The 18,207-nt window shown below is 42.9% G+C and overlaps 1 protein-coding gene across 2 annotated transcripts in view; it reads left to right on the top strand.

Moving 5' to 3' along the window:
- The window catches only part of RUSF1 (RUS family member 1), a 182,304-nt gene that overhangs the window by 126,894 nt on the left and 37,203 nt on the right, over window positions 1-18,207 (top strand). For both annotated transcript variants that reach the window (XM_085618441.1, XM_085618440.1), the window contains exons 9-10: window positions 11,425-11,495; window positions 11,653-11,837. In XM_085618441.1, the coding sequence (XP_085474567.1) occupies window positions 11,425-11,495; window positions 11,653-11,837 (256 nt within the window). The remainder of the gene's footprint in view (window positions 1-11,424; window positions 11,496-11,652; window positions 11,838-18,207) is intronic.

Genomic DNA, 18,207 nt, shown 5'->3' with positions numbered 1-18,207 from the left:
ACTAGGACAAGAATTTGGGAGTTCTACTTGGTATTACTTATTTTCTCTTTGTATTTCTCTTTGTATTTTTTTTCTTTTTAAATGGCTAAGCTAGATGCATTAAGAATTGTGTCTGTTAACATATGCGGATTAAACGACCATGCTAAAAGGCAAAATGTTGCGCTGGGGCTTCGATCTCTGGGGGGGGATGTTTATTGCCTACAAGAAACTCATATAGAGGGCTCCCAGAAGCATCTTCTAGACTCCTTGGGGTTCCAAGTTCTGGGGGCCACTACTCAAGGTTCTAAAACTAGGGGGGTTGGAATTCTCGCTGAAAGAAGACTTTCTATTTCCTCGCCCCGGGTTAAGACTGATCCCCTAGGTAGATGGGTTATTACTGAGTGTTATCTTTCTAATAATGCCCCTTTTACCCTTTGTTCAATTTACGGAAGCAACACAGATGACCCTGGAGTCATTAACCTAGTTTCAGGGGAATTAGCACATTGGCCTACCCCTATTGTTTTATGCGGCGATCTTAACCTGCATCTGCCTTGCAACTGGGAGTCCGACAGCCATTGGAAATACAAAGGCAGAAAGCCCCTAGTGTTTCAGGCCTTGAAAAATCTCGCACAGATACACGGCTTAAAAGACTGTTGGGCTAGATTGAACCCCTCTCAACCTGGTCACACCTTCTTTTCTGCTCCACATCACACCCTTGTTAGGTTAGACTACTTTTTTCTTTCATCCTCAATTATTAATAATTGTAACATTGAAATAGCCCCACGCTTTATGTCCGATCATAATCCCATTATTATTAACATCAGAGGGCTAGGCAAGCGTAAAGAGGCCTCTGCTTGGAGCTTTGAGAAAGCTCTGCTTCAGGATTTATCATATCAGGTTCATATGCAGGGATGGCTAAAGGAATTCTTAGAAACTAATGTTGGGTCTGCCCCACTTATGATTGTATGGGATACGTTAAAAGCAGGGATTAGGGGGGAAACCCTCAGCTTCTCAGTCCGCAAAAATAAAAAGGAGAAGAAGCTGCTAAATAATCTACAGGAGAAATTAAAGAATGCTGAAATGAAATTAGGCCATTACATTCAAACAGGGCAAAACATAGAGACAGGGCAGAAAGAAGTAGTGTTGGCCAGAGCTGAAATTGGGGCAATCTTTGCGGAAAAAACCGCGGCAAAATGGGCAAGCTTCCGTGAGAAAAACTACGAGTGTAGTGATAGTATTGGGCATCATTTGGCTGTCAGAACTAGACAACAAGTTTCTAACAGTGAGATACATACAATTAGACTTCCATCGGGAAATGAAACCAACGATATTTATCTTATACGAAAGGGATTCCAGGAGTTCTATTCTAAATTATATACTGAGGAGAACCAGAGTCCTAAAGATTTAGTTATAAGGGAGACTACTGGCTACCTCAGTGAGATCAATCTTAGATCTCTTTCCTCGGACAACAGAGTCCTATTAGACGTAACTCCTATTTGGGACGAGATACTGGAATCCGTTAACAGTCTTCCCGACGGAAAAGCTGCTGGTCTTGACGGCATTCCAGTAGAATTTTATAAGATCTTTGCCCCACAAATCAAAACAATTTTTACAGAAGTAATAACCTCTATATTTAACGGGGCTCTGCCCCCAGCTTCCTGGTCTAAGGCCAGAATAGCTATCTTTCCAAAAAAGGATAAATCCCTCTTAGAGATGGGCGCCTATCGACCCATCACACTTATTAATTGTGATTCAAAAATCTATTCTAAAATACTAGCACAGAGAATCTCCTCAGTGGTCGACTCCTTGGTTTCAGAGTGGCAGCATGGGTTCATCCCAAAAAAAGGAACAACTGAGCACGTTAGACGAGCTATTACTCTTTTTGACGCCGCACAGGCCGCCGGAGACCCGATGTCACTTATACTCTTAGACGCTGAAAAAGCTTTTGACCGGGTCTCCTGGCGATACTTATGGACAGTCATGAGCAAAATGGGCTTCGGGCCAAAAATCTTACAGGCGATACAAGCCCTTTATGTGAAACCAACTGCTTGCGTCACCATCAATGGGCAATCAACTGAGCAATTTGAGATCTCCCGGGGCACCAGGCAGGGCTGCCCTTGCTCCCCTCTGTTGTTCGCCCTCTATTTGGACCCCTTTATTAAGCAAATTCAGAAAAATAATGAGATCACCGCAGTCAATTTTCAAGGCAGCTATACTAAAATTATGGCCTATGCCGATGATCTGGCTATCACCTCACCCGACCCTTTAACTGCCATTGTGGCCATTGAAAAAGAAGCGGCTAAATTCGGAAAGATCTCTGGCTATGCCCTGAACCAAAACAAAACTCAAATAATAACAAATAGCCAAATATCCTGTATTGACTGCAGGGTGGTCTCTAAAGCTAAATATCTAGGAGTCTCTATCTCATCAAATTTGTATGAAATTGTTGAAGACAACTTAGCTCCATTAGCCATACATACCAGAAAGGCTTTGAAACAAATTGATAATTTACATCTAACCCTTGTTGGCAGATGTAATGTCATAAAGATGACATATTTTCCTAAGCTCCTATATTTCTTTCGAACGATACCCCTGGAATTTAACAAAATGAGTCTGCAAAAATTCCAACAAATATTCACTCAGTTCATTTGGTCATACTCTCAATCCAGGAGGGCTTTAAAGCAATTATGCCTACCCAAAGAACGAGGGGGGTGGTCTTTTCCTAATATTACTCTCTACTATTGGGCCTCGGTACTTCAATATAGCTCAGAATTGTTAAAAGAAGCCCCACTACCTCAAACATCAGAGCTTTCTTCGCCATTTCAGCTACTTCTGGGTGAACAATCTTGGGGCTGCCTACTCCGAGAAACCACTTACGGATACTATAAACGGGTGAGATTTAAGACATTACTTAATTCTTTTAAAGTCTTCCGCAGTATCAGTAGAGTTTTTGGAATCGGCAGATTCAACCATTATACTCCCACTCTAAACAATGATAATCTGCCTGCCATTTTTGGCAAGGCCTATTTCTCAAACTGGCATAAAGCCGGTATTTTGAAATTAGGAGATCTCATGACCAATGAAGGAGTAATACCTTTCTCTGAGCTACTGACCAAATTCAAACTCCAAAGCGAAGATGCTTTTAAATATTTCTCTGTCTCTAACTTTCTATCTAGGAAGGCTGGGGGCCCCTCAGGATTTAAAGAAATTGACCTGTTAAACTTGTTACGTAATCCATTAACCCCTCGAATTGGCCTTCTTTATAATACTATAAACAGACAGACACCTGATGACCTACAAAAGACAGCTGACAAATGGCACAACACACTTACTTCTCACAGTAGTACCTTTTTTAACTCACTTGCATTATCACAGAACATTTTAATCTCAGCTAAATTACAGGCGCAACACTTTAAAACTATCTTTTTCTTGTACTTCACTCCTAGCAAGATTGCAAAGTGGGGGACTGGCCAAGGCACCTTTTGTCCCAGATGCTCTGAGTACGCGGCTGATTCAATACACGTGTTTGCCACATGCTTAAAGGTCTCTCATACAATAAACCGCATACAGGAATTTCTAAGGGAAGTCACACTTCAGCCTATAATGTTAAATCCTACTATCATAATGTTAGGCACACAGACTGAAACTTCACGATTGAAAAGAGATGGCCTAACATTCATCGCAATGACAGTTTGGAGGATTTGTGTGGCATCCGCCTGGCTAGATCCGGAACCACCCTCTTTTTCACAATGGCTAGCCAGATTTATGGCAACTTATCATCTAGAAATGACTGTTTACGCCAGAAAGGGCACTAAAAGTCGGAAAAAGGGGCTCGAGGTGTGGGATAATCTCACCTCTTGGCTGGCATAGATAGGATAAATCGCCACGCTTTTTTTTTTCTTTTTTTTGGTTTTGCTGGCTTTTTTTTTTTTCTCTCCTTTTTTTTTTTTTTTTTTTGTTTTCCTTCTTTCCTTGTCTTTTAATTTTTTCTCTTTTCTTCTTTTCTCTTCTTTTTTTTTTTTTTTCTGTGTCTACTATTCCCAACCTGCACGCTATTTTTTTGCTTTCATTGAGAGGGTGGGGGGTGGGGGGAGGGGGGAGGGTGCTCTATCGAATAGCTCTTTGTATTTCTTCACTGTTAAAAAAAAAAAAAAAAAAAAGATATCATGTGAATGTTTTGTTTTGATAAATGCAGTACGCGCATAAATAAGTGGGCCACCTTTTTATATGATTTCATTATGTGCAAAAGTAAATCTTTATTAGTCTGTCATTTCAACAGTTATATATTTTCTCCTCCGCTGTTTATAGAAATATTGTTTTAGGCGTTTGTCATGATTCAAGCACTGTAGGATATTCAAGGCCTTGGGAAGCAGTAAGCCAGACTCCATAACCCACTTAATTCCACATTATTATTATTATTTTTAAAAAAAATTATTCCTTTTGTATACATACAAGCATTTCAGTTGCCATTTCCATGAATTTGACATTTTCCAACAGGAGTAAGCATCATAACATGATAAAAATAAAGTCTACACAACCACGTTAAATAACGTGTTGGGACACATATCAGTAACGTGCATTGGACAATTGCAGTTTGCCGTATTAGGTATGGCGGCTTTATTATCAATGATTTAGTATCTTCAATACAGTGCCTGCATGCTATATTCTTTAGATTAACTATATCCTGCATGTCTAGAGGTTATGACTTTGTCTAACCAATCCCCGATCTGTTATGCCCCTCCGGCTCCTCTTCCCCTGCAGCTCTGCGGGTGAGGTATGTCTAGTATGGTCATCAAACGTCCTTTGGCCTGCAGCGTGCTGGCATAAGAGCATAGTAAGTATCTGTGTGTTGCAATAGGACAGGTCTGTGCACCCAGGGCTCGAGTCGGGGTACCACGCGGGTGGACGGCGTCCCCCCACTTATTTTACCGGGAGCTCGAAAACTGGAGCAAATGGAGTCACACATTCACTCTTTGGCCTCTCTGGGGCGAAATCGGAGCTCATTCAGAACGCTGCTCACGCGCTGGCTTCTCTGATGCAATCGCATCTAAGGGGTGAGTGAGGGGAGGCAATGAGTCTGATGGTGCAAACCACCTTTCGTGACATCACTTCCTGTCGTGACGTCAGCGGCCCCCCACTTCTTTTTTAGGTCTCGCCTGAGCCAGCGCTTTAGCGCTGCTCTGGCGAGAGCTTTAGTAAGCGGGATTTGGAAGTGCAGACTAGTGCTTTTCAGGCCTTCAAATACAGTGCATGTGTGCCGGGCGTGCGCACCATTTGTCAGCCTGCCTGATCACTTTCGCGGCCGCGCGGCCACTGAGAACATCAAAGCGGCTGCGAAAGTGATCACCATTTGCCACCCCCTCCCTTATCCCACTTCCTGCTTGTTTGTTATGTCATTGTGGAACTTCCTCGTGCTCATTCCAGCTTCTCAAACTCCATCGTCTCTGCGTTGTGGACAAGGTTCTGTGGGCGAATTCAAACAGCTCATGCTCCACGGTACGCTCCCTGTCTGGCCCCAACAGAAGGCTTTCACAGACCACAAGAAAGACTTGCAAATCACAGGCCCTCTGAGGTTTTTATCTTTGTGGATTTCATCTCTCCAAAATATAGAAGGGGCCCGATTTCTAGAAATTGGAACCAACTTTTAGATGGCAATACTTGCATATTACAGCGTATGTGGACTCTTTCCAAGGCAGTATTTTTAGTTTGGCTTGAACAGTATGCATTTAATATGCTATTCAATGAAATGCTTTTATGAAAGTAGCTAAGGCGAGGGAGGATGGAAAGCAACTGATGAATTCATTATGTAACAATGCCCGATGCAGTCGGACTTTCAACTCTAAATCGCCATAGTCATATTAAAGCAGTTTCATTTACAGCTGGGACCCTGCCAGGCTGGCGGCCTTTTCGCCGGCCCTCGGCTTTCTGCCAGCGCTCCGGAAACTCTCCGATGTATCCACGTCCCACATTCATAACTGTGTCTACTCGGAGGCCTTTTATTTCAGGGTTCAGCAAGTGAATGTAGGTCACAGCCAATGGGCGATGGTGTCTAGAGACCAGGGGATCTTGACTTCAGACTGCCACTATATATGTGTTCTCTCAGAACCAGATTTAGAGTCAGTGCCACACTTCTAAGAGGCGAGGTTGCAATTTGCACAACAGCGTTGCAGCTCTCACATGCACCAAATGGGCCCTGCTTGGAGCACAGCGTGAGTGCTGCTCAGTGCATGTCAAAGAATGCTTTCAGATATATGTATTGGACACACACATCGAGCTTTTCCATATTGTTGGCTTCTATGAGGGTGGAGGGGAAGGAGCATGCTGGCATCAGTTAGCTCCACGCTTCCAATCAGGTGGGCAGGAGCCAGCTCACGTCAGCCTCTCCCAGGTCTCCTCGGGTGGTGGTGGGGTGCCTGCTCATGTCCGATTGACTTGGGTCTCCACTCTGGAGGTACGTGATTGCTGACATCAGTTCCATACTGGCCTGCACTTGGAGGGACTGGTGAATACTGGCATTAGATGCCACCAAGTCTCCGCTCAGATGTGCAGGTGTCTGCTGACGTTTGCTAGCTTCGGGTCTTCTCTCAGGGGGGCAAATGCCTGCTGATATCTGCTTTCTGTGGGACTTCAGCCAGGTGGTTGGGAAAGCACATTTCCCTGGAGGATCCTTCAGAAGTCTCGCTAGGTGAATGTAAATAGTGTAATTTGTACCCCTAAAGTTGCACAGAAACAAAGTTGGATATATCAGTCCTCAGGTTCAGAATGATTATGAATGATTTAGGCACCCTGGAAACACTTTCTCGGGTCCTCTCTTGTGTAGTAGTCTTGTCCCCTTGATATACCTCCATAATAAAATTGTTGTCCAGAGATTTTCATTTTTGATTTGTGTTTGTGTCATTAGAGAAGCCATTTAGCTTGGATAAGCATTGTTAATCCGGGACACATTTTTCTGGACGTCATTTTTTTAAAATGGCAGATGTGTTGCAGTGATGAGACCTATATACTTTATTTTGGTGTCAAAACATAGGTTTGAGGGGGGCAAGTAGTATATGTATATGTGTGTGTATATATATATATTACACTATTTCTTTACTTTCAGCAGTAACAATGGCGGCCACGCAGGTTTGCACAGCTTGCTGAACTCTTTGCCGCTCCCTTGCGCTACGCCTGCTTTATGGACGTCGCGCTATAAGTTTTTAATATGCTCCGTCTCGTCATCTGGTGGAGTAAGATGATCACTACTTGACCTAAGGTTTGTAAGGTGTTCCTGAAGGCGGTTACTGTAAAGGTGGTGGGCATCTGAGGGTCTTCATTCCATGTTGTATGGAGGCCCTCATGTTCTCAGTCACACTGGTGACTTTCACCATTCGCCTTCCCAAGTATGTTTGCTCCCTGGAAGTGAACAGACAGCATCAGAACCGTTCGTACAAATTGAACTTTTTGTTTGCATAAGAGTCTTTAAGTTATTGTTTTGAATGCATTTGTATAAATGGAAACATAGCACGTTACACAAACTATTGGCATTGTAAATGACAATGGCTTTTATTTATGTGTTTTTAAAAACCTGCAAGCGGTGCGTAAACACGCACTTTGTACTTCTAGTCGCTGCCTATGAGAAGCAAGGCTGGCAGTAACTGAATCTCTTTTACTACCAGCCTTGCTTCTCGTAAGCAAGGACTATAAGTACCAAGTGCGTGTTTATGCACCGCTTGCAGGTTTTCAAAGCACATAAATAAAAGGCATTGTCCTTTACAATGCCAATAGCTCAAACTCTCGCAAATGTGAGACCTATTGCATTGCAAATGCTTGTTTAGGACTTGTGCCCTGTGTGCACCATTCTGTAAAGGTGGGTGTTGGGCCTTTCATCCAGCGCATAGCTAATCTCCTTTTTGCCATTAATATTCCTAGCACTAACAATTTACGGGCTCACTTGGGTAAGTCTTTGATGTATCCCAGGAGGGCCACAAACGGTGTCTCAGGCACGGGTGCCCCAGCCATGTCCTGCAGTGCCGTGAACACCGCGGCCCAGTATCAACGGATCCCAGGGCCGTCCCAAGCAAGATGTGTGAAGTTTGCCTCCGCAGCCCCGCGTCTTGCACATTTATCCTCTTCTCTCAGTCCGTATTTATGTAGTCGGGCCGGAGTGTAATACACTATGTGCAAGTATTTACAGTGTGTTAGTCGGTGTCTGCCGTTCTGTGAGATTGATTTCGTGCTTGTGCAACAGTATAACCATTACTCCTCCGTTGTATCTATGCCTCGTTTGTTGCACCATTCCTGCAGTGCCTTCGTGTGTGTAGTTCCTGTCCTTGTGAGTGTATATAGTATTGAAATTGCGCGCGGAGGGGACTGGGCTTGCAGGAGATATGCAAGTGAAGTGTATTCTTGCGGTTCCATCACGCCGTCTCCTAGCACCGCACGTAGCGACTGTCTTGCTCGATGATAATGATACCTTGTCATTCCACATTATTAATCTTAATACGGAGGGGGGAAAAAAGCACTGTATCATTGAATTAGGTGTAGCAATATTGTCATTTTGCCCTATCTGACGGCACAGGTGTCATCACTGCTAAGGTCTGTACTCTTGGAAGATGTCCTCTACCTGAGTTAGAGAGCCAGCAATGACTAGTGTAGATCTTCTTAGCAAACATTCTAGTCCTTCTTAACGTATACCCTTGGTGGGTGGAATGTTCTAATAGCATCGCAACCCTTCTGCCTCTAGCAATCCTCATTATTTAATGCCCTCATTATAGGCCCTCACCTACGGCCTATTACTCAGGTAGAGGGCCTTTAGCAACCGTCCTAGCCCAGAGCTTTAACGGTATATTAGAACACTGGAATGTTGGGAGCTCCACTAAAGATAGCAGAGTGCCAGGGGGCAATGTTTGTGGGATAGACCTTCTGCTGCAACATTCCTAGACCATCTACATCAATCTCCACTTGAAGGGACAGTTCATTGTCTGCCACAAAATAGTGTTGGACACCCTTTTACAACCTGTAAAGCTCTTAACCGTGAGCTGTGAGTGAGAATGAGAGAGTGGGCCTTTAATAGGCTTTAGAACATTTGGAGCTCCACTGAAGATAATAGAGTGGCAGAGAGCCCGTAACGATTAATATAGACATGCTCCGGCAGTCCAGTGCTGTTTAATTTATAACATTCTAGCCTCAGAGGTGGAATGTTCTAATAGCATTATTGCCCTTCTTCCTCTAGGTTGTTTTAGGCTCTCTCTCTTCTTACAGCCCTTCTTCTAGGGCCTGCAACTCCGATGTAGGGCCTGTAACTATTGATATAGCACTCAGTAGCAGCTGTAAAGCTGCATTAGAACACTGGAATGTTATAAGCTCCGCTACAATACAGAGTGCCAGTTGGTAAACACTGGCGGTATAGACCATTTGCTCCAACATTCTAATACTTGTTTTTCTGTTAACTCCCTATTTAATTTAGACCATTCCATTCTCAATGAGTTTAGTGTTCTAAAAGTATTATGGCCTTCTTGCTCAGACTACACTGGTTGTTAAAAGTTCTCTTCCTCATCTGTGGATGTTGATGACCTTTAACTATTGATACGGCTGGAGGTTTTATTTGGGATAATGTATCCCCTACTGTACATTATAAGGCTATTGCAAGGAACTGAGGAGTTCCTGGCTGTACAGAGGAAAGAGACCGAAGGCAGAGTTCCATGAAACTCCAATGTGACTTCCAATTATTTTTTAATAGAGGGTATTTTATTCCTTATAATACATGGTCACATCACACTTCCTTCAAACTGCTTAAATCCTTGATGTCTTGCTCTTTCATATGAAAAAATTATGGTTTCAGATATGAAGAATAAAAGTGGAATAATTAGTGTGAAATTAAACACACCAAAAACGGTTACTAACGTGTGGAAAAAGGTATTAGTTTATTGTAAATCAGATAAAAACACAGTAACTCCGAATCAGTAGAAATATACAGAGTGATTTTGTCTTTCCTTTAATGACATATATTGCAGAACATAAACATGTTATAATAATCTTGTTGAACTCTGTTCCTTTTATGAAAAGTCCGTTCTTTTTTTCTTTGTTCAAACTGAAACTGCAGTTATGCTCTGCGACTCAACTTTCACCTTGACTACTAGTTTAACAGGATGCGTTATGACTCCACAACTAAACTTCAAAACGGTGCAATCCAGTAGCTATGTCATATCGTTATTACAGGTGACTAGAAACCTCTCAACTCGTCTGTAATAAGGAAATTAGAGACTGGCTTTTATACAGAGATTGCATGCTTCCATATATTATAATGCTTTAGTGCAGCTTTTAAAACCATTCAAATTCTGATTACACCCTCTGATTTCACCATTATGAAGGGCTATTGCAGTTTAATGTTTTTTTTTTAAAGAAATTCAAATACAAGCTTTCTTTGCACCTTTCCGAGGTGCATGGCTTCCTATCTTGCATAACGAGACCAGCACATATAGTAATATTCTCTGTACTCCTTTCCAGGGTCTGAATGTCGTCGATGTCCCTGCACACATCATACATAAGCATTCACACACCTTTACCTTTGTAATATGTTTTCTTTCTCTCAACTGAGCCTATGTAGTCCTTTTTCTGTTTTCAGCCATGAGGTTCTAGTACAAACGTCCACAGCTCCTCCTTTAGATCTGTCCACTACCTCTCCTAATAGCATCCTATGTCGCGTTATTAAATAATCCCCACTGTACATTTTGTTGCATTTTTGGCTCTTCCTGTTTAGTATTGTTCTAGTAATTCCTGCAGGGACATCACCCCCACACCTTGCTAAATCAACTTCCTCCTGTAGTTTGTCTTCCTTCTATGGTCAAGTAGTGTTCGCTAGTTGCATACATTTTCAGTCTTCATAAATGTTCACCACCTTTTACCATTTTAATAACTCCAACTTCTCCTTGTCCCATTTCTATTGTTTTTAATTTCTAGAGCTTGTGCTCTCCTTTAGTCTACAACACTCGGTTACTTTGCATCTAGCTTTGTGCTACATATACTTGTAATGACTCCAAACACATTGTTTCTGTTTTTGCAGTTTCTCTTTTCATCTCTCCCACTCGTTCTCTCTCTCCCTCTCCCTCTCTCCCTCTCCCTCTCCCCCTCTCCCTCTCCCTCTCTCACCCTCTCCCTCTCTCTCTCTCTCTCCCCCCCTCCCCCTCCCTCTCTCTCTCCCCTCCCCCTCCCTCTCTCTCTCCCCCCCTCTCTCTCTCAACGTCTCTTCCACTGCTGCAGTTTATTCCTCCTCTTTCTCTGTTTCACTGTTTTTCCCTTCCTTGATCTCTCTATCTCTATTGCTCTTAGTCCTTCCTATCACTCGTCCCCATATCTTGCACTTTCTCTTTCTCTACTGTGAGCCATTTTTCTTCTGTGCCGTCCTATCATTCTGCCTTTAACTTGTGCTTTCTCCGTTCTCACACTCTCTATTACTTGTCTTTGTAGGAGACCCTGGTCAATCTCGCCGGTCTGCTTGTCAGCCTCCTCCTGATCCCTTTGGTCACAGATAATCTCTTGTGAGTGAAGGGTATAATGTGTGCCGGTTTCTGTGGGGGATGGTGACCCGCTGATTGTGGGAATGATCTGTGTTGGCATTGGTTGTTTGTTGATGTATGCTTGTCTTTGGCTTGATTAGCTATTTATTCATTATCCTCTTTTCTCTCGCCCCTTCAGTCTTGTTTATGTCCTCTTCTTCTTCTTCACTGGTCTTCATCTCTACGCCAATTACCGAGCAGTCGGGGGCATTGTTATGGATACATTGAACCAAGCGCGCCTTACCATCCTGGTGCACCACTTCCTGCAGGATGGGTGTGTCTTAACACCGTCCGCTGCCAATCCTGAGGAGCCACTGTTTCCAGGTGAGGCTGCTGGTGTCTGCGGGAGCTAGTGCTCTTCTGGGGACTCAATTTTTTGGACAGAAAGTTACTTTCTTATTTTTTTATTTCTTTTTATTAGGAACAATCAACAATGCATACTGTTTATGACATGAGCAAGAAAGTAGAAATCTTCCAAATCTCCGATTTGGGCTACAGTGAATCAAACACAATCATACAATATATGACAATTAGGGGCTTTCAAGAGTCTCATCACGTAACAGTATTGGTGGGGTACAATTATTTCCTCTATACAGGTTCCGTGGCCCCCATACTTTACTCCACTTCCTGGGACACCCTTTGGCTACATACACTGAGAAAGTTACTTTTTATTACAGTTTTAGCTTTTTGTACAGGCAGATCACCACTTACATTCGGTTCAATGCAGAACTAAATTTCTTGAAGAGCCTTGTTTTCTCTTCCTTACAATGTTTAGCTTTACCTCCCAGGTTGCTGTTATTCCCTGAAGGACATTATTTATTTTACAGATGTCGCATTATTTTACAGATGTCACTGCTACCATTGATTGTAAGTTTGAGAGAGATGTTACTGACATGAACTGAAGATCTGAATCTTGCATTATGCCTACAAGAAAGTCACTCATAAGCTATGCAACGTATATAATATTCAATCATGGCCCATGGTATTTTCAGCAAATTGGAGGATTGACAGAACACTGGAAAACATTGAGGAAGTAAAGCTTTCACCACGGTGGGAGTTGAGTTGTTGATGCAGTTATTAGGAAGAATAGTTAGTTTAGTTGCAAACCTCAAAACGTACCTGTCAACGTTCCTCTATAAAGTGCTTATTAGTCTGTCGCTAGCCAAGACCTTTTGATTTGACTAAAATTATATGTATGATATACTTATGAGGGCTTTCAGCCAACCTTCTTCATCTTTGGTATCATATTGTTGTTCACATTTTTCTCCTGCCCACAATAGCTTAGGCGAGTGGGGCATCCAACTTCAACCACTGGCTGACTTCACGGTGATTGACGACATTCTACTGTTCCATGAGGAGCACGTATACACAAAGTAGTTTTGTCAAGGACATTTATGGCAATATGTGCTTCTAGAGACCAAAAAGTATATTTTTGCATTTACCTATTTTTTTTATTGATGAAGGCACAGCAGATTCCCCAACAATAAAGTTTTTCAAACATCAGGACACACAAAACAAGCATTAACAAAGCCAAAAAGCTGGCAGCTAGCACCAGACCTATGGCTTAGCCAATGCTTAAAAAATAAATAAATATATATATATATATGTATATATGTGTGTATATATATATATATATATATTCACTGAAAAAACCATAGGTTTCACACATGTTATAGTTAGCGGAAATTTTAATCATAAAAAAAATTGAAATTCCCCCGTTATAGTTAGTGCAGGCAACTATAACTCACGCAACCGCAATCCTCTGCTGATGCTAATACTGTATTTAGAGACTTATTTGCCCATGTTTTCTTCCATTAAATTTTAGCTATACATATATTGCAAATATTTTTTTATAAAGACACATATGTCATCAGCAGAGGATTGCGGTTGCGTGAGTTATAGTTGCCTGCACTAACTATAACGGGGGAATTTCAATGGTTTTTTATGATTAAAATTTCCGCTAACTATAACGTGTGAAACCTATGGTTTTTTCAGTGAATTTGCAAGGTTTTTTAAATGCTAATTCCCAACTATAACGTGTGTAAAACCCATGGTTTTTTCAGTGAATTTGTACGGTTTTTTAAATGCAAATTTTTTTTTTGTGATTTTTTTTAAATCTATGTTTAAAATAATATATGTACTATATCCTGCATTATAGAAAGTTTTTTTTTTTTTTTGCATTTTTTTCCGTGCGCGTACGGTAAGATGACGGTACGCGCTCCGTACGTCATAAGTACGGTGCGCGTACGTAATAGGATACGCGTACGGTAAGCTGACGCTACGCGCTCCGCACGTCATAAGTACAGCGCGCTTACGTGATATGTGCGCGACGTACGCGTACACGCGGAAGCAACGTCGCGGTTACGCAGGGGCGTGTAATGCGCATGCGCGAGTGCATCTTACGTACGCGCTCCGTAAGCGTCACGTTTGCGCATGCGTACTTGTTTACGAGCGCGTACCGTAAGTTTACGGAGCGCGCACGGTAGGTCATGTGATCCACAAAGAACACTTTTCATTGGTTGAAATTACTTTCAGTTCCAGAAACTTCCCACAACACACCCATTCCCCTCATTACTGCTTGAAAGAACACTTTTCATTGGTTGAAACTACTTTCAGTTCCAGAAACTTCCCACAACACACCCATTCCCCTCATTACTGCTTGAAAGAACACTTTTCATTGGTTGAAACTACTTTCAGTTCCAGAAACTTCCCACACCACACCCATTCCCCTCATTACTGCTTGTGATTCTCTAGGAGCAGGAGCTGAATTGTCTTTGGGATACAATGGCAGAACAGCAGACCTCTTCTGAGAGTGAGGCTAGCAGCACCACCATCATCCAGAGAAGGAGGAAACAGAAGAATTATTTTATATGGGAGTATTTTACTTTTCCAGAGGGGGAGAAAAAGGTCAATGCTCCACTGGTCACTTGCACACTTTGTGACCGTGTTTTATCAAGAGGAAATCCTAGGAAAAAGTATTCCTTTGGAAATCACTCTATGATGAGACACCTTAGGGATAGACATCCCAGGACCTTTGCTCGACATACTGGAGAAAACTCTTCAGTAAGTCACCAGAGCCCAGCCTCAGAAGCTCAGCCGAGTACATCATCAGCAGCTCAGCTGAGCCCTTCCTCTGAGGTGGGAGCATCACCTTCTTCTGCTCCTCTGGATGTTAACCCCCGATTTGGGAGGGTTGTAATGAGGTGTATAACATGTTCTGGTCTTATTGTTTTTGGGGAGACCAGTGTTCCCCTTATTAACAATAAAATAGACCAGCACGTTTGTAGACGCACATAATATTCCCATTCTTTCTTTCCTCCATCCCTCTATGAACCCAACGGCTCTTTTAAGAGCCAACCTTACCTCACAATTTTTTTTATTTTTTTTTAAGCTTTCCTTTTTGAAAATTTTTTTTTACCGTGCGCGCACGGTACGCGTAATTTTGCGAATTTCGCGGAATTTCTCCGTTTACGCGTGTGCGTACGCTGCGCGCATTCGGCGATTTTTAAAAAAAAAAAAAATATTTAAATTCATTTTTGGCCCTTGGGGGTCCTTCTAAGACCCCCTGACAAAGGCTAGGGGGTCAGGAACTGTCCAGCCTGCCCCCTTTTCACGTTATCCACCTTTGTTTTACACCCCCTCAGACTGCGAGAGACAAAATGGCGGCCGACACTTCCTGATTTCGACCGATTCGAATGTTTACTAAGATCTAACAACCAATCAGAATCGCGCTCGCGCACGGCACCGTGCGCGTACGGTAAGCTTACGGTAAGCGCACGGAGCGCGCCTATAGATATATATATTGATTTAAATGCTATTTTCTCAGGACCTACTGAACAGATTTACATCCGACCTACAAAAGGCACTTCCTTGACCTGAGGACTACTTCTCTGCTAAATTTCAAGTAATTCTATTCAGCCATTCGGGCTGTAGCTGTGTCTAAAGGTCCTATGGAAAAATGCATGGGAAAAACGCGTTTTGGGACCCCCCTTTTTTCTCAGCCCCCGCTTGACGAATCCCCCCGAGACTTTCAGGGTAGGAGCGGAGCGTAGCGCCCCACCTATTTTGAAAATTTCACGAGGATTCGTCGACCGGCGCCAAAGTTATTCCAAATAGAATGTTGCGGATTTCCTATGGAAACAGGGTCCTAACTATAACTACCTACTGGCGACCGCCAGTAGGTAATATATATATATATATATATTCACTGAAAAAACCATAGGTTTCACACACGTTATAGTTAGGAATTAGCATTTAAAAAACCTTGCAAATTCACTGAAAAAACCATAGGTTTCACACATGTTCTAGTTAGCGGAAATTTTACTGATAAAAAACCAGTGAAATTCCCCCGTTATAGTTAGTGCAGGCAACTATAACTCACGCGACCGCAATCCTCTGCTGATGCTAATACTTTATTTAGACACTTATTTGCCCATGTCTTCTTCCATACATTTTTAGCTATACATATATTACAAATATTTTTTTTTCATAAAGACACATATGTCATCAGCAGAAGATTGCGGTCGCTTGAGTTATAGTTGCCTGCACTAACTATAACGGGGGAATTTCACTGGTTTTTTATCAGTAAAATTTCCGCTAACTATAACATGTGTGAAACCTATGGTTTTTTCAGTGAATTTGCAAGGTTTTTAAATGCTAATTCCTAACTATAACGTGTGTGAAACCTATGGTTTTTTCAGTGAATTTGTACGGTTTTTTAAATGCTAAGTTACTTTACGCCATTCGTGGCGTGCGCGCCCACTTAACGCAGTACGTTCCGTGCGCGCACGGTGCGCTTCGCGCACGGTGCGCGCACAGTAAGCACGCGGTGCGCTTCGCGCACCGCGCGCCCACTTTACGCAGTTAGTGCCGTGCACGCACGGTGGGCACGCGGTGCGCTACGCGCACCGCGTGCCCACGTTACGCTAGATCGGCCATGTACGCACGATGCGCTTCGCGCACCGTGCGCACATGGAGGACATATGATGCACTTCGTTTTGAAAGGTAATATTTCAATTTTTCGTAATTTTTATAAGCCATGCACAAATGGTGCCCTTCGGGCACCATTTGCACACGGGGTGGAGAGAGTGTGGATAATTTTTTCTTTTATTATTTTTGTTTAAAATATTGTGGTTTTTCACACCTCTAATAAGCACTGAACATTTGGTGGCCTGCGGCCACCAAAACCACAGGGGGTGGGGAGAGTGTGGATAGTGTTTTTTTAATTACATTTTTTACCGTACGCGTACGGTAAGCGTAATCGGCGAAATTAGCGAAAAAAAAAAAATTCAATTTTTGGCCTTGGGGGGTCTTTGGGGACTCCCTCAACATGGCTATGTGTGTGGGAGCTGTCTAAACAGCCCCTTTACATGTTTATTGGTTTTATTTAACAACCTAACTCTCAGTGCGAGAGAGAAAATGGCGGCCGCCGCTTCCTGGTTTCGGCCGATTCGAATGTTTACTAAGATCTAAGAGCCAATCAGAATCGCGCACGCCACCGTACGCGTACGGTAAGCTTACGGTAAGCGTACCGTAAGCTGGCTCAGATATATATATTGATTTAAAGGCTATTTTCTCAAAATCTACTGAACAGATTTACACCAAACCTACAAAAGGCACTTCCTTGACCTGAGGACTACCTCTCTGCCAAATTTCTAGTAATTCTGTTCAGCCGTTCGGGCTGTAGCCCTGTCTAAAGGTCCTATGGAAAAATGCATGGGAAAAACGCGTTTTGGGACCCCCCTTTTATCTCAGCCCCCGCTTGACGAATCCCCCCGAGACTTTCAGGGTAGGAGCGGAGCGTAGCGCCCCACCTATTTTGAGAAATTCGCGAGGATTCGTCGACCGGCGCCAAAGTTATTCAAAATAGAATGTTGCGGATTTCCTATGGAAAAGGGGTCCTAACTATAACTACCTACTGGCGACCGCCAGTTGCGGTCGCCAGTAGGTAGTTATAGTTAGGACCCCTTTTCCATAGGAAATCCGCAACATTCTATTTTGAATAACTTTGGCGCCGGTCGACGAATCCTCGCGAATTTCTCAAAATAGGTGGGGCGCTACGCTCCGCTCCTACCCTGAAAGTCTCGGGGGGATTCGTCAAGCGGGGGCTGAGATAAAAGGGGGGTCCCAAAACGCGTTTTTCCCATGCATTTTTCCATAGGACCTTTAGACAGGGCTACAGCCCGAACGGCTGAACAGAATTACTAGAAATTTGGCAGAGAGGTAGTCCTCAGGTCAAGGAAGTGCCTTTTGTAGGTTTGGTGTAAATCTGTTCAGTAGATTCTGAGAAAATAGCCTTTAAATCAATATATATATCTGAGCCAGCTTACCGTACGCGTACGGTGGCGTGCGCGAGCGCGATTCTGATTGGCTGTTACATCTAAGTAAACATTCGAATCGGTCGAAACCAGGAAGCGGCGGCCGCCATTTTCTCTCTTGCACTCTGAGGGGGGGGCTGTAAATAAAGGCAAAAAACATATAAAGGGGCTGTTTAGACAGCGCCCATGCACATAGCCATGTTAGTTGAGTCCTCAAAGGCCAAAAACGGTAAATTTTTATTTTTTGAAAATTTCGCCGATTACGCTTACCGTACGCGTACGGTGCGCTTACGCTAAAAATTTTAATTAAAAAAAAAAAACTCTGTGCATGGTATATTATTGTCATCACTTACAAATTAAATTTAACAGATTACCTA

Source organism: Triturus cristatus, chromosome 7 (assembly GCF_964204655.1).
Source record: "Triturus cristatus chromosome 7, aTriCri1.1, whole genome shotgun sequence".
In the NCBI taxonomy this organism is placed as follows: domain Eukaryota; kingdom Metazoa; phylum Chordata; class Amphibia; order Caudata; family Salamandridae; genus Triturus; species Triturus cristatus.
Note: the sequence above shows the minus strand (reverse complement) of the source record. Positions and strands in the feature narration are given on the sequence as shown.